At 36.9% G+C, this 18,260-nt stretch overlaps 1 protein-coding gene across 1 annotated transcript; it reads left to right on the forward strand.

The window, feature by feature from the left end:
* The first annotated feature begins 1,936 nt into the window (after window positions 1-1,936).
* cnih2 (cornichon family AMPA receptor auxiliary protein 2) lies at window positions 1,937-17,746 on the forward strand. Its single transcript, XM_087807873.1, has 6 exons — window positions 1,937-2,801; window positions 7,775-7,843; window positions 8,652-8,699; window positions 12,727-12,839; window positions 12,904-13,047; window positions 13,111-17,746. Exons 1-6 carry the CDS (start codon window positions 2,721-2,723, stop codon window positions 13,136-13,138), a joined length of 483 nt encoding a protein of 160 aa, XP_087663999.1. The 5' UTR covers window positions 1,937-2,720; the 3' UTR covers window positions 13,139-17,746.
* The last annotated feature ends 514 nt before the right edge of the window (window positions 17,747-18,260 follow it).

The following is an 18,260-nucleotide window of genomic DNA, read 5'->3' on the forward strand; positions in this document are numbered from 1 at the left end:
GTATAAAGTGATTTATGCAGTTTCCCTTTTAACGTTGAATTGGTTGAATTTTCTTGTATTTGTTACTTTCTAAGAATAAGGAATCTGCCAGTGAATGAAAAATAAATTAAAATGAGAAAATAATGTCAATTTTCAAGCGTCTGTACATAAATTTTAGGTCATATCAATTATCAGTTAAATTGAACAATATTTAAGTCATAAAAATGTACATTGTCCGGATCATTGTTTGGTCGAGAATGGCCTCATTCTTTAATGGATACAAACAGGAGTGACACACATTAAAATGTTTTATGTGTATAGTTATGCAACTCCATTACTTCATTCACGTTCTAATCCAGAGATCACACGGCTAAAAGTTAAGGAAAGACCATTTTGTTTTTAACATAGTTTTAGCTTGAATGTAAGAAATATACCTGACTATGAACACAAAAATAATTATCCAAAGGATGACACCTTCAGGGAATTTGCTTGAATTGTACTGAATATTTTCAATATTCAACAAAATGTATCTTTGATCGATACAAAATGATGATTTTAATAAAAAAAATGTATATATTTTTTTAATTCTACTGCAAGTCACTGAGGTAATTTAATGGATAAAACATTAAAAATGATCAAATACATCTGTCAGTTTAATGTAAATTATTATGGATTTTTGCAACCGTTTTTAAAATGAATGTCAATCCAGTAGACAGCATCTCTTTTGTTTCTCTTGTGTGTGAGTGAGTGTGTCCACGTGTGCGGGTGTGTGCATGCACATGCATGTGTTTGTTTGGTGTGTGTCGTTTTATTTGAGTGTTTGTTTGTGTTTGCTTTTGTGTGTGCACATGTTTGTGAATGTTTGCTTGACGAAATCTATTCTAAAATAATCTGATTAAAATACTTTCTCTCGGAAAACTCCTAATGGTGATAATATTTTGATTCTTTAAGGTCTCCTTTACCTTATCTTAAGTAGTCAACATGTCTACACTTTCTCTGATTTTTCCCTTCTTTGTCATCTTCAGTTTATCTATAAGTAATGGCCATTGTCGAGTATGGGTGTGCCACAATATCTTCATTTAGAAAAGGGGACTCCAAGCTCAATTTTTTAAGGGGGGACCTCAAGAGTAAAAGTCTTGTTAAGACTGAATAGAAGACTGTTGTAAGAATGACAACATTTGATATAGTTGTGTTTCGTTTATTCTCTATCGGGCAACACAATATACCCGTGGCCCTAAAATGGCCACAGCTGTGTACTTTCATAGTAAATAAAAATGTATTTTTACATTCTAACTTCTTGGACCTTTTTGTCTTAGACTTAGACTTAGACTTAGATTGCACTTTATTGATCCCTTTGAGATGACACTCTCAGGGAAATTTCTGCTCTCAGGGAAATTTCTGTTCCCATCTGTTTTTTATACGTATAATGTTCCACAGTTGTTTCCTTAATTGTTTGTAATGTCATTTTTACATGATGTTTTTTCAACAACCAAATGATATTGAAACATTTTCTTGCAATGTCCTTGCTGACCTGTGATGTTCAAATGAGTCACAAACCTTCTTAGACATTCATGTAGTTTTCACAAATGTCACCAGTGAAAGTCACCGGTGCCAAAATATTCTAGTGGGCTATAAATCCAGGGCAAGGAAGGACGGTGCGTACCGAGGAGGAACATCACTGAATGAAAAAATGACTGAACTGATCAATGACACGAAGCTTCAATGAAAGGGTTTTCGGTAAAGAGAAGCAGACAAAAGGCAACACCGTAAGTCATCAGGGGAACAAGGGATTATGGAAATTCCTGTGCGAGACTGAAGGAGAGAGAGAGAGGAGGAGGCAGGAGATGAGGAAAAGAGAGAGAGAGAGGGGGAGAGGCTGCTATTGGACGATGGTTGAAACATCAAGCGTGATCGAAATATTTCTCTCCGAGGAGGAGAAGGAGGGAGACGTGAAATTTTAGACTCAGGAATTCAATTCAGGTCTGGTCCGTTTAGGAGAAGGAGTACCCGGAGAGGAACACAGACAACCCTAGGGAGGCGGGCAGAACAACTTTCTGAGGCGAAGGGAAGGATTATCTGACAGGTCGTAGTAGATGTTCTGCAGGTGGTTGTAAGTCGACTGATTACATGTTGGCGGCGAGGAAAGATGTCCGGCACGCTCCTCTAACATGGTGTCGACCCAAATTGGCGAGGACAGAGCAAGCTGTTCAGTGGCAGATGCATCTCCGAGCAGAACCAGGTATAGTTTTCTCGATAACCCAGACGAAGGCGTGATGATGATCTGTGCCACCTGAAACTGTCATGATTCAGTCGCCCGCTCACTGAATATCTGAGTCTGTTTAAGTAGGTTTGATTCGACAGACATTTAAAAAAGCCATAATCTGCTTCAAGCCATGCTCCTGCTCAAGCTCCAGTTCTAAACAATTACTTGGTGAGAAGACAGGAGATGAGGAGCAGGAGGAGGTCCACCTTCCACCAGGCAGACACCGATTGAGTCAGAAATAGAAAAAGGGCTTCCAAGAATTGCGACACGAGGAGGGGAGAAATCGGGAAAAAAGTTTCGATCGGTTGTCGTTAAAACTGACCGCGTGGGTCGGTTCGGAAACAACCCCCGAGCGGGGCGCCTACAGACCAATCAACCTCCACCTCAGTGGAGGGCATTTGCCAAAGAGAGGTAGAGAGGCGGGGGTTTCCCTTTCTCTCTCTCGACCCGACCCGTCGTCAGGCTGGCCGGCTCAGCCATGGCGTTCACGTTCGCGGCCTTCTGCTACATGCTGACCCTGGTCCTGTGTGCCGCCCTCATCTTCTTCGTCATATGGCAGGTGGGTTTCGCACCGTCGCACCAAACACAGACACAACACGGTGAACTCAAGCGTATTTGAGACCATCTGCCACGACACCCTGAATAGCCCCGGACTGAAATTATCTGAAGAAAAAAAACTTCGAATATAAGGTATACACACCTTTTTGAATAGTGGACCAGTTAACTGACTGGCAAAAAAATAATAATTGAATACTAAAGTTCAACTAATATGTTGATTTAAGTGTGTCTTAAATTGATCTTGGATCACTATTGTACTCATCAGTATGTTTCTGTTTGTGAAAAACTCTTCTTTTCATTGAAGTTTTTACATTATTTACACATTTGCTTAAGCCCCGCCCACTGAAAACACTTGTTTTTCTGGAGATTAAATCTTGTTTACCATAAACACACCCACTCTGCTGTGTTTGGTCAAACACCGAGGCTTGTCACCACTAGTCCTCAATCCCGGAAGTCTCCACCTCCAAGGGACTCATTGAATAAACAAAGCGGGGCGTGATTACAGATGGGAGGAGGAGTGAAGCCATTATTACGTCATAAGAGATTTCAGACGAGTACTTTATAAAGTAATGAGTTCAATACATGGTCATGATGAGGGACTTACTGCAACTTGGAGAGGAAGACTACGTTTGAAACATGTGAGTGAGTCAGGAGAGTTTTCACATTAGTTTCTCTTTAAGTGCATGAAAAATACATCTCACTATAACGCTGACTCAGCTGTTGATGGTCCCATATTATTTTTGTCTTTCTCTAATTTTCGCTATTTTTTGGGGGGGGGGGGGGGGAATGACTTAAACTGGCTAATGTTACTTTGGAAAAAAGTGGGTCTTTTTCCCGACAACTTTCAGACAGCAATAATTGGTGATAGGTTGATGAAACAGCTGTGTGGTAAAGACACCGTATCTTGATACAGTGTCTTAATTTTCAAAGGTCATACGATGGCACTCCTTTTTAATCTTTGGATCTAATCTACTAATTCAATTAAAGCAGGCACGATTTTCATATGTAGAGTTCCATCCATTGCCCTGCAAAAAATGAACACACTGTATCATGACATTGTATCATGAAGCATTGTCAAGTTTCTTCACTTTAAGGCCTATTAATAGGCCTTGTTTTCCTATTGTAATAGGCCTTAAAGGGATAGTTCACCCAAAATACAAACTTCACTCATTTTCAACTCACCCTCATATCGACTAAGGGTTGGGATTATTTTCAGTAATCTGTCCCATTTTGGATTTATAGGCAAAAATGTTTGTCCATTTTAATGAAGCGGCTGGAGCTCAGTTGTCTTCGTCTTCATCTTTATCGGAAAAGACGAACTTAAAAACATCTGAATACCTCCATCCTGTTTAGCTACAAACACAGTTAAAATATAGAGACTTATTTCAATTTTGTCTGAATTATTTCTCATTTCGGGGGACGTTACAGACGTCATTAAAAATGAACATACATTTTTGCCTATAACTCTAAAAAAGAACTGATTACTGTAAATAATTCTAACCCTTAGTCAACATGAGGGCGAGTAGAAAATGAGTGAAGTTTGAATTCTACTATCACTTTATCATTATATATCTGGACTTGGGGGATTCGGTTTCACAATGATAGGAAGAGCCCCTATGAACACTCGGCCATCACAAGCTATGATACACAAGTATTGTAATACATTGTCAATACGGAGCTGTTTCACGAGGTCTCATGAACTCATCTCTAGTAATAATCAATACAAGAAAAAATGTATAATTTATTTTTTATCTTGATGTGCAGCCCAGTAACACATGTATTACTGACTGGTACTGGGTTGACTTCTTTATTTTGTGCTAATAGTGGTCAAGTATAAAAAGCAATATTATCAAGATTGTCCAATAGGGGCAGAGTAAGGAAGAAATGTTAAATTAAAAATCAAGTTTCTCCCACTGATGCCTTTGCATGTTGTTTTTTTTGTTGGCCAACTTAACTGTTGGAGCTCACCAAATCAATGAACCCACCAGATGAGGCACTTTCCACTAATCCATTTAAGAGAAGGTGGCACTTTATCGATCCTCTTGTGAGGTAATTCAGTTAGCCAGAGGACAGGAAGGAAAAACAAGGGATTGTGACAGTTTAACAGCACGTTAGTTCCAAGTGTATGTGGGACTGTAGTTAGATTTCAGGGCAGGTAGTCTTGCTGGGTGATTGGTACATACCATGGTCAGGACAGACCCTGTTAACTACGAAGAGAGAACCTGGCGTACAGAATTCTAAGTCAGGACAGCTATAAGTAATACTTGCAGTCGGCAAGGCCGTTATAGGAAATGGTGTTCCTATCTCTCACAGGTCACTCCGTCCAATTCCCACTGGGATGTCAGTAACGTCACTCTCTGACCAGTGGCCAGTAGTCAACCTATTTCATGCCGGCTCACGTACCACAGCGTAGGAGGTACTAAATAAAGTATCTAGGAGATAAAGTATCTGCTTTGAAGTACAGCACTAGTGGGGAGGCAACACCAACTGGTCGACTGGTCGAATCCAGTCAAGTAGGGCTCAGACTAGCCGGTGAATATAGGCCGTTAGTGACGCCAACTTTTAAGCATTATACAAATGGGGGCCAGCATTGACCTCCAAAGCCCTTGACCCAGATCCCTACACCTTTCCCGTGTGAGTCATTTGGTACTGTTCGAAATTTAAATGATTTTGATTCCAATTCGGATTCCGTGTTTTGGATTTCGGTTCCTACTGATTCTCTATTACAATTATTATAAGAGGCAGCTGAATGATTCAGTTAAAGTTTTGTTCACTAAAGTTTTTTGCGTCAAGTAGTATGTAAGTAATATTTGTAGAGCGCTTTTCTAACCCAGGGTCACAAGGCGCTTAAACAATCAAAACAATACCCAATAAAATAAATGCTTAAAAGGTCAAGACACCACCGAGAACAACACAAAGTGTGCAGACGGAAATGTCACTCACACCAACGAACGCTATCCAATGCTATGTTCGGCGATGTACGAAAAAACTTGTCTTTCGGGTCACAGACTGGATCAAATCTAGGAATTGAAATATATACTTTTGAACGATTACGGTGGTGTTGAAAAGCTAGTTGAAATCGATACCCGATGGAAAGGGCAACAAAATCTGTGATTTTTCTCTCGTAAAGCCCTTAGGAATTGATCTCTTTCTGAACCTGTGGGGCTCCCACGCCCCAAAAAAGGGGTCATGCCGGACATACGGCTGTATTATTTAGATTGCAACTCCACGCCGACTCTTGTGTACCCGTCTGCCTGCCGTGTTTGGTTTGGAATTTGCACAGATTCCACCGGTGAATTGTGCACTCTGCCTTCTGCTTACACAAGAATCAACAAACACCGCCGCTTTTTATCCGTCACCTTCAACCTTCCAAACGCCGATTGTGGAACCCACCATCACGAGGATGAGACTTGAAGTGACTAACGGGGCTGTTGACTCAGTGGGTGAGACTCACATGAGTCAGTGTCTGCGTGAAAGACAACCACCATGTGTCTGGTTTGCCACTCCTACATGTGATTGAACACTTGAGCAACTCCGATACGGCTCACTCCCCGACACCCCCCCCCCCCCGGTCTGCTTACGGGAAGAGAACCCCGATTCTCCGACCTCTTTCGACCAATCAGGCGGCCCCGTTCACTGCCATAGTAACCATGGAGCCCGATGATGGGTTCACCGTGTTGCCATGGAAACTGAGTCTGTTTATAAGAGTGTGAAAGACGGGGGAGCCTCGTCGCCTCACATCGGGAAAATACCACCACGGCAATCAGAGATGTTTCCGAGCCGTCAATCATTTATGATAAGTTTCTACCCAAAGTGCCAAATTGCGATGAATCTCACTGAGTCATGAAATTGAAGGATGATTTTAATAAGTGCCAGTGAGATCTCGGATCGGATGTATAAATAGTCAAAGCAGAAAATGTCTCATATTCAACTTGGCAAAAATGTGACAAACATTGCTGTTGTACAGCAGGAACTCTATCTTGATATGACCCTCTACACTAGCGTAGCATCGAAGGGAAGTTAATAATCATAACGAAGAGCAGTTTACAGCCGTGACCTTTGATTTTATACAGTTATGCTGGACACGGACTGAGATTTTCTTCTGATCAACTTCCGCTCTTCAGCCTCTGACTGGAGAAAACGGAGCTCAGAGGAGACTTGACTCATCAACACTGGAGATGTCTGGCTTACATTGAGACATCATTATTTTTTTTAGTTTTCAAGGTCAAATCCCTGATCCAACATTAATAACAGAACAACAAAAAACTATAACTTTTTTTTTAACATTTAGATCAGATTTATTACCAAAAATAAAAAACAATAATGGACACGTATCTGGACAAATAACAGTTTTAAGATGCATTTAAAAATATTATAATATTATAAACATTTTGTATATATTGACCACTTTTCAAAAGTATGTGCAGATAGCGTTTGTTATTGTTAGCATACAATACACAGATAACTAGTTACATATGGCTCCAGAAATTATAAAAATACTTATGTTATTAGAAAATGTCAAAATATTACTGATGGAAAATTACCCAAACAAAGTGTATTTCCATGGAAACAGGTTCACAGTTCTTCTTGTTATTTCATTATTTCTTTACACTTTTATCTTTTAATATGAAGATTTTAATGTGTGTAAAAAGTTTTTTAACATAACTACATCTTTGATATAGGGCACACAATAGAGCAGTGGTTAGCAAGAAGGTTGCCGGTTCGCTTCTGTGTGGAGTTTATATGTTTTCCCTGTGTTGCGTGGGTTTACTCCGGGCACTCCGGTTTCCTCCCACAGTCCAAAAACATACACAGGTTGATTAGAAACTTGGGGAAATGTCCGTAAGGAATGAGTGTGTGTGTGCGAATGGTTGTGTGTCTTCATGTGCTCTGTGACAGACAGACTGGCGTCCTGTGTGTCTTTTTTATAGGAGCTTTATCTGTTTTATTTAATAATTCATTTCGTGATTGCAGATCATCGCATTTGATGAGCTCCGGACGGATTTCAAAAACCCCATCGATCAGAGCAATCCCACCAGAGCGGTAAGAACCATCTTTCTCACCGTCACAAATGTCAGAAAAATTGATATGAGACGGCAAAGACGAAATGATTGACCGCTGACATAAAAGACGTGCGAGTGTGTTACAATGTCAACAAGTATAGATTTGAAACATCACCTTTTTTTCAATGAAGACAGCATGTATCAGTTGTCCTTGGAACCTGTGAAAAAAAAATAGCAAATTAGCCAATTTTGCACTAGAGTTATATCAGTTTCAGACTTAGTTGGTGTCATCCATTTAGGACAGAAGTTGAATGAATCATAATATTAAAGAATGCAAAAAATAACAATTCTACACATTTAGTATGATGGTTTCAATTTGGCCCTTAATGAGGGCCACATATACAGTATAAAGCAAAAAAGCGACACTTAGCCCAGGTACGTTCTTTTTGTAAAAAAGCTGTCTTAAAAAAAGATGTGTTGAGCTTGAGCTTGATCATGTGACAGCGTTCATACAGTTTCTATTGGTCCAAAATCCCTCAAATGATAAACGGGCATCAAGAGTTTGGAGTTAATATCCTTGAAGTATGTGAACCTGCATCTGAACTTTGAAGTAAGAGTGGCAAGTAGTGGGAGAGGAAAAGTGTGAAAACAGCCCGTGGGAGTGTGGAGGCCTGCCAGCTACAGGGGGTGGAAACACTCACTGAAACACCTGCCAGATAGAAAGTAGCTCCGATACAGTCCAAGTGAAATGAATACAGCTGAGTGTGGGACAGACCACGAGTACCTAACGTATGGGTTTGTTGTTTAGCCATGTTTTACTTTGTGTTGCCTCTTCCTGTCGTCCGCAGAGAGAAAGGATTCTCAACATCGAAAGAATCTGTAACCTGCTCCGCAGAGTGAGTGACAACTGATGCTGCTGGACAATCATGTTCGTCTTTTGTCTGTCTGATCACTCTGTGACTCACAACTTTCATCCCAGGTGTGAGATTTCATGTATGAAGATATCTTGATAATGGCAACATAACATGTGTAGATATCTTGATAATGGCAACATAACATGTGAAGATATCTTGATTATTGCAATATAACATGTGAAGATATCTTGATTAGTACAACATAACACGTGAAGATATCTTGAATTTAGCAACATAACATGTGAAGATATCTTGAATTTAGCAACATAACATGTGAAGATATCTTGAATTTAGCAACATAACATGTGAAGATATCTTGATTATTGCAACATAACATGTGTAGATATCTTGAATTTAGCAACATAAGATGTGAAGATATCTTGAATTTAGCAACATAACATGTGAAGATATCTTGATTATTGCAACATAACATGTGTAGATATCTTGAATTAAGCAACATAAGATGTGAAGATATCTTGAATTTAGCAACATAACATGTGAAGATATCTTGATTATTGCAACATAACATGTGTAGATATCTTGATTATTGCAACACAACATGTGTAGATATCTTGATTATTGCAACACAACATGTGTAGATATCTTGATTATTGCAACACAACATGTGAAGATATCTTGATTATTGCAACATAACATGTGTAGATATCTTGAATTTAGCAACATAAGATGTGAAGATATCTTGAATTTAGCAACATAACATGTGAAGATATCTTGATTATTGCAACATAACACGTGAAGATATCTTGAATTTAGCAACATAAGATGTGAAGATATCTTGAATTTAGCAACATAACATGTGAAGATATCTTGATTATTGCAACATAACATGTGTAGATATCTTGATTATTGCAACACAACATGTGTAGATATCTTGATTATTGCAACATAACATGTGTAGATATCTTGATTATTGCAACACAACATGTGAAGATATCTTGATTATTGCAACATAACATGTGTAGATATCTTGATTATTGCAACACAACATGTGTAGATATCTTGATTATTGCAACACAACATGTGTAGATATCTTGATTATTGCAACACAACATGTGAAGATATCTTGATTATTGCAACATAACATGTGTAGATATCTTGAATTTAGCAACATAAGATGTGAAGATATCTTGAATTTAGCAACATAACATGTGAAGATATCTTGATTATTGCAACACAACATGTGTAGATATCTTGATTATTGCAACATAACATGTGAAGATATCTTGATTATTGCAACATAACATGTGTAGATATCTTGATTATTGCAACACAACATGTGTAGATATCTTGATTATTGCAACACAATATGTGTAGATATCTTGATTATTGCAACACAACATGTGAAGATATCTTGATTATTGCAACATAACATGTGTAGATATCTTGAATTTAGCAACATAAGATGTAAAGATATCTTGAATTTAGCAACATAACATGTGAAGATATCTTGATTATTGCAACATAACACGTGAAGATATCTTGAATTTAGCAACATAAGATGTGAAGATATCTTGAATTTAGCAACATAACATGTGAAGATATCTTGATTATTGCAACATAACATGTGTAGATATCTTGAATTTAGCAACATAAGATGTGAAGATATCTTGAATTTAGCAACATAACATGTGAAGATATCTTGATTATTGCAACATAACACGTGAAGATATCTTGAATTTAGCAACATAAGATGTGAAGATATCTTGAATTTAGCAACATAACATGTGAAGATATCTTGATTATTGCAACATAACATGTGTAGATATCTTGATTATTGCAACACAACATGTGTAGATATCTTGATTATTGGAACATAACATGTGTAGATATCTTGATTATTGCAACACAACATGTGAAGATATCTTGATTATTGCAACATAACATGTGAAGATATCTTGATTATTGCAACATAACATGTGAAGATATCTTGATTATTGCAACATAACATGTGTAGATATCTTGATTATTGCAACACAACATGTGTAGATATCTTGATTATTGCAACACAACATGTGAAGATATCTTGCTTATTGCAACATAACATGTGTAGATATCTTGATTATTGCAACACAACATGTGAAGATATCTTGATTATTGCAACATAACATGTGTAGATATCTTGATTATTGCAACACAACATGTGAAGATATCTTCATTATTGCAACATAACATGTGTAGATATCTTGATTATTGCAACATAAAATGTGAAGATATCTTCATTATTGCAACATAACATGTGTAGATATCTTGATTATTGCAACATAACATGTGTAGATATCTTGATTATTGCAACACAACATGTGAAGATATCTTGATTTTTGCAACATAACATGTGAAGATATCTTGATTATTGCAACATAACATGTGTAGATATCTTGATTATTGCAACACAACATGTGAAGATATCTTCATTATTGCAACATAACATGTGTAGATATCTTGATTATTGCAACATAAAATGTGAAGATATCTTCATTATTGCAACATAACATGTGTAGATATCTTGATTATTGCAACATAACATGTGTAGATATCTTGATTATTGCAACACAACATGTGAAGATATCTTGATTTTTGCAACATAACATGTGAAGATATCTTGATTATTGCAACATAACATGTGTAGATATCTTGATTATTGCAACACAACATGTGAAGATATCTTGATTATTGCAACATTACATATGAAGATATCTTGAATAAAGTAACATAACATGATAAGATATCTTGATTATTGCAACATAACATGTGAAGATATCTTGATTATTGCAACATAACATGTGTAGATATCTTGAATATAGCAACATTACATATGAAGATATCTTGAATAAAGTAACATAACATGATAAGATATCTTGATTATGCAACATAACATGTGAATATATATTGATTATTGCAACATAACATGTGTAGATATCTTCATATTCCACCCCGACACATAAATACATACATCACGCCACCACAGAAAAACATATACCACCTCACCACAGGAACACATAGAAACCCACCACAGAAATACATACACTACCCCGCCACAAAACACATATACCACCCCAACACATAAACAAACACCACCCTCGCATATAAATACATATATCACCCCATCACAGAAACACATATAAAACCCACCACAGGAACACATATACTACCCCACCACAGAAACACATATACCACCCCATCACATAAACACACTAAACCTTAACAAAGAAACACATACACCACCCCATCACATAAACACACACCACCCTAGCAAAGTAAGTAAGTAAGTAATATTTATTTATATAGCGCTTTTCGAGACCAGGGTCACAAAGCGCTTAAACAATCAAAACAATACTCAAAAAAGTACATACTTTAAAGATCAAGATAATACTGAGAACAACACAGGAGTTCGAGAAATTCAAGGAAAAGCCTGAACAAATAGAAACGTCTTAAGATGTTTCTTAAAGGAGTCAGTAGACTCCATACACCACCCCATCACAGACTCACAGACATCAGCAACACAAAAACTCACACACAGTCACTCCAGAAACACACAAGCCATCCCAAAAAATAAACACACACACCACCCCCCCCCCCCATATTAGCAACACAAAAACAAGCACCACCCCAATGCAGAAGCACACAAACCACTCTGAGACGTTGCTGCAGGTGACATCTCTGTAGGTGCTGATTGACTTTGCAGTGGAATGTGACCAGGAACACCACAGAGAGGCCTGAACATGATTCAATCCATCTCTGGAGGGGAAAAAAAGAGTGATTGTGGAGCGCATGAACGTAATCATCAAATGTTATAATCATAATCGCAGCAGAGCTGGAGATGAAGTCCAATCTTGAGAGTCTTTAATGATAGAATTGAACAATCAGGAACTTTTTAAGCAGCTCCAACTTCCTGAAATCACTTCACACTTGTGAGTGAGTCATTCTCATGTCCAGTGTGAGAGTGTTTTTTTTTTTTTTTCTTCTAACTCCCTGTGTGTCCCCGGTTCAGCTGGTGGTCCCGGAGTACTCCATCCACGGACTCTTCTGTCTGATGTTCATGTGCGCCGGCGAGTGGGTCACGCTCGGCCTCAACATCCCGCTGCTCTTCTACCACCTGTGGAGGTACCGATCCGAACCCCGCGGGGTTGTCTTTTCATGTGTCTGACTCTGGATTCCTTCGGCTCAGGTATTTCCACCGGCCGGCGGACGGGTCAGAGGTCATGTACGACCCCGTCAGCGTGATGAACGCCGACATCCTGAACTACTGCCAAAAGGAGTCCTGGTGTAAACTGGGGTTTTATCTTCTCTCCTTCTTCTACTATCTCTACAGGTGAGTTTGATCCTTCAACGTCTCTCTCTTCTGCCAACACTTGTGTTTGTTGTTTCTCTGAAGTATGGTGTACGCCTTGGTCAGCTTCTAACACCGGAAAAAACAGGAAAAAAAAGAGGAGGAATCCACTCTTCTTGCCTCCTTTCATCCCATCCCTGGCTTGTGTTCGCAACAGTCTGAACTGAAAAAAAAAAAACGAGACCAACGTGAGCGAAAATAATTGTGAATGTTAAGATGTTGCCTCCACTTTCACTCATCGCCGTCTCAAGATTCCCCATCCGGGAAGAATCATTGAAGGCGCCGGAAGTTTCTTTGTGTTGCCTTTAATCCATGATGCTATCGGTGAATATCTGAAGGGCTGGACTCACCCATCGCTGCTCTTATCCATCCAGTCTGGCCACTCACTGTGAGTCTCCGAACACTTCTCTGGGGCTGGAAGACTAAAAAAAAAAAGGTGGAATATTTTTTATTTTCTCAGTGAATATAGCGCCCCCTGTTGAGAAAGAGACCAATGCTTCGGACTGGAAGTAAAAGCTAGTTTGTTTACGATTCATAAGTCAATACGAGCACTTGTAAAAAAAAAAAACATTGGTGTGTAAATGGGTTAACAAGGTGACCTTGGATTCATTCTGGTCTAAAAGCTGTGATTGTTTTTTTTCTGTGGTTCTTAATCCTCCAGATCGTACAGACGACATAAACTAAACTCTTATCCGATGTTAAAATCCTTGGAAAACAAGATCCTCTTGTTACTTTCAGCCGTGATCAGGTGGTACGGAGATCTTTTTGAGTTTTCTTTTTAAATAATAGAACAATTTAGATTTTTATTTTTATTAAAAACTAATTTTTGTTTGACACATAGAATTTAATATTCTATATCAAATAAAAATCAATTCAAATGTCAATCATTTTAAGTCAAAGCGATAATAGTTCTACTAGACACTACAGCTATTAGATCGAACTGTTAGCCAATCATTCACCGTGCAGACGATCACATGACCACGTAAAAACACTAGTGCGACCAATCGAACGGCATTGTCTGTTGTCACTATTATACCAATATTTTAATATTTAATTTAAAAGGCTACGAATAAGAAAAATTGAATTAAGATAAATTATTGGTATTACAATATCAAACTATGTTACTTCAATTATTTTAAAGAAGTGTTTAAACATTGATTTAAAAAAGTTCAAAATTTCAACATTTAAAATCAAAATAATTGAATTAAATTATCTCTATGAATATCTCCATCATTCCATCTCCTCATGTAGCTCTTTCCACTAGTGATGCGCTGATGAAGCTTCATGAAACAGTGTCATATTGTTTAGAGGTCAGTAGGTGGCGCCATCAGTTTCAAACAAAAACAATGATGTTGTAATTTCATTATGAAAGACAAAATTGGGTAGAGATCGCCATCAATTGGGCTTTGAAAATAATGACGACGCTTCATGAAGCTTCATCAGACCATCACTACTCTAAGGAGTGTTCGAGCAACAGAATTAATCCGGAGATGGTTTAATCTCAACCATCTGAGCAATGCTAGTCAATATCTAGACAATGGTTTACCGGAACATTCTGATTTAAACATCCTTTTAAAAGAACTACTGGATCCATACGAACCCTTCTCGTTTTTTTAAGGGTTTTTAGTAAATCTGTTTCTTTTAATAATAAGGTGAAAGGGTTGAGAATTGATCTACTATTAACTAAACAGGTAACTGAGTTGATCAGGGTGACCATTAGCCAGATAACTAAACAGTATCTCCCTCTGAAAAGTGTCACTTAAAGTGTTACAAGAATACTTTTTTAATGCTAAAAATATATATATATATCAATATAAAACATGCTACTGACATAGCAGGGATGATGAGGCTTCATGAAACAGTTTCGTCCTTTTCCGAGCTCAGTAGTTAGGGCTCTCCGTCAAATAAATGATGTGCGCTTTCACTGAAATAGTGGGTTAAAGCCAAAGACTAATGAAGAGACAGCGCTCTCTAGTGGCCTTTAAAAATGAGGAAAGTGTTTCATGAAACCCCATCAACTAATCGCCAATACATGATTTAAAGCTATTAAAGTTGAGAAAGCATTAGTTGCTGTCAAATATCAATTAATGAATCCCTGGCGAAAGTGGCGAGAAAAGAAAACGTTTAATCTCAGGATGTGAAAAAAGGTTTAATCCCAATGCACCGTCGTTGACAGAGGGTTTCCGCTATAAGCTAATATGCTACATTTTGCTAGAACTTGCATTTTCTTCAGTTTAATGCTGGTGTTTAGTGAGCATTTATATTAATAAGGACCTATTTGTTCATGCTTATATTATACACAAAGTCTGACAAGCAATGTGCCAAAAAATATCTCCGATATATGTTTTTTTTTATGATTTATTTGAACCTATAACGTACTTTAACGCATCATTTCCGTTTCTAGTTTTCTGCTTCTCTGCACACATCAAGTACTCTATTAGATAGACTATGTTTGTGTACAAAAAGCAATTACAAATGTCACATAAGCAATGTCAAGTGGTAACGCAACAAAATCAGCACTTTGATCACGCATTTTTGTATTCACTACTTTGATCCATTTTTGTATAGGAATTATCGTAAGTTTCAGAAGTTAGTTTTGTGGTTATGCTACTTCAACTGCGGCATTTGACAGGATGGTCCCATCGGATTATAACAGAAATTATTTTTTATAATCAATTTGATTCATTTTAGAATATTTACACAAGTAAGCGTTGATCTATCGATTGCCTTTTTCCGATAAATGATTATAAAATAGAAATATAGATTTATTGGTTTGTTGGATTCACCATGATTCGTATGGCATAAAGAAACTAGTTTCAATAACTTTGTAGCTAAGCTAGCCAACACAGTAATTAGCCTCGACCATCCTTGCCAGTCATAGGATCTCTAGGGACCACTGGAGATCGGGAAAATCCTCGTCCTTTACTTGTTTAGTCGATGGGAGGATGTTCTGGGTCAATAGTTTCTGGCTGACTGGTGTTTACACCAATGTATACATATGTGCAATAGTTGGCCAGTTATATATATGGAAATGTTTCATCCCTGTTTTTTCGATGATGCTTTGAATCACAATGATCGCCTCACACCGTGAAATACAAATGATCGACTATTAGTTTGTATACAACGTGTATTTGTGTTTGTTATTGATCTAGAAATGTTGACCTCTTTCATACCGTTACATTTGGACTGTTACTTACAGAAGACATATTATTTCACAGGGTATTCATTTGTTGGTTTTTGAATGTGTTGGGGAGGAGTTGATTTAGTTTTGATTAAATTAAAACAAAACAGAAAAAGCCACATTTTTGAAACCTCAGAAAATCAAGTTTCTGTAACTTTTCTTTGTGTTCACATGGACATGAACTTCGGTTTTGCGAACTTTCTTTACATTTCATAGAGTGATATTTTTGGCATTTTTTCAACTCTTACAATTAAATCTTATTTTGTGTACGATTTTTGTCCAAATTTCTGTAATATTTCTTGGTGTTCACATGGTCTATATGAACATACACTTTCGTTTTGTGCCATATTTTCTCAATTTTAGAGATGTTGATTTTCTCAACTTTTTCAATTGAAAAACTGTATAATTGTAAAATGTCTTTGTGTTCACATACCCCGCCAGGGACATTAACTTTTTTATTTTTCGATTTAAACCGCGACATGTAATTTGTTTTTTCAACTCTTTCGATTTAATTATTATTTTCCCCCTTATTTTTGAGTAAAATCAATCTTTCTTCTGTACATTCAAGACTTCAGAATCACATTTTGTTGTCTTAGTTGTTTTTTTTAAATGTAGGATTTTTGAGACTTTTGAAATCAAATTTTCGATTTTTTTGTAGCATTCTTTGTGTTCACATGGGACATGAACTCTGGTTTTGTATCATTTTTTGACATAGATTTTTGGTCATTTAGGTTTTTTTTACAACTTTTTGAATTGAAATAATGTTCATTTTCTAGACTTCCGAATATCTTCTTTTTTTTCTCCAATTTTTGGGAACATTTCTTCGTGTTCACATGATCCGCCAGGACTTGAACTTTGGTTCCTAATATAGAAATTGACGAGATTGCTCCTCACAACAATCACCGCAGACATGTCTGCATAATTACACATAAACACAACATTTGAAATGAGCTTCTAAAAAAGCACAATTTCTAGCAGCAAAATTGTTCAAATCAGATCATCTACTGGTAAAATTAGCATTCACTCCTCCCCGGACACAAATGAGGCAAAAATGCCACCGACTGCATAATCGTTCCAGCAAAAGTACGAACTGTGATATTCAACTATTTTGCACCTTTTAAAGGCCGACCTCTCTCTCTGGAGCGTTCACTGAGTTTGCATATATTCAAGTGCATCGAGACCGAAGTCTGGGATGAAACTGCAATACTTACTTGAATAGTTTGTCAGTGTTATTAAAGTGTGTGAAAAATAAAACACAACAGGCTGTTCATGTTGTGCCAAATGAAAGAAGTTCCCGTCAGCGGGGCTCGAGGACGAGATCGTGTGAAGATCGGACAATCATTCTCAGAACATTTTAGACTCGTGTTAGTGAAGCTCTTTGTATCCGTCTTTTTTTATATCTATGATAATGGTTGTTGTCTATTTGGTGGATTCATTCTTATCAACTAGATCGTTCATGAACAACTCGTCGTTCTAATAAAGCATTTCTGTCTCAGTGCGTTTCCTGCTTGATCGCGTTTTCTTCTGTGATGTCATCAACATGTGACACGAGGTGAGGAGATTTCAATTAGTATGGAAATATATTTTGGTAGAATTGAACATTTAAAATGTTGAAACCTGCATTTTTTTAATTGAAATGTTATGTTTTTTAAGCAGAATTAATTAAAAATAATTGAATCTTCAATAATAGAAATGATTAATTTGTATTTTGAAATATATATATATATATATATTTTATTATTATTATTTTTTTGTTCATAGAGTTTGATATTGTAATTCAAATTATCGACAAATACATTTTCTTAATTCAATATTTTTTTAATTAGTAGCATTTTTAATTCAGTATAAAAATGTTGCAACAATTGTGAGAGTTGAAGATGATCATGCTGGTTCTATTTGACCAACATTTAACTATTCTATTTAAAATCTAACCATTTAAATTTAATTTAGAAATTTGAATTATTAAAATAAGAATGTTAAAAAAAACCATTAATGTTAAACTTATTGATTTTAA

The sequence above is a fragment of the Callionymus lyra genome, chromosome 14 (genome assembly GCF_982586985.1).
Source record: "Callionymus lyra chromosome 14, fCalLyr1.hap1.1, whole genome shotgun sequence".
NCBI classification, from domain to species: Eukaryota; Metazoa; Chordata; class Actinopteri; order Syngnathiformes; family Callionymidae; genus Callionymus; species Callionymus lyra.

Bases quoted from the DNA above. Each gene is read 5' to 3' on its own strand.
- cnih2 (XM_087807873.1), top strand. From the start codon at position 2,721: ATGGCGTTCACGTTCGCGGCCTTCTGCTACATGCTGACCCTGGTCCTG. The intron at 2,802-7,774 runs GTGGGTTTCGCA...TCGTGATTGCAG, and splicing joins TCTTCTTCGTCATATGGCAG to ATCATCGCATTTGATGAGCT. The intron at 12,840-12,903 runs GTACCGATCCGA...CCTTCGGCTCAG, and splicing joins CTCTTCTACCACCTGTGGAG to GTATTTCCACCGGCCGGCGG.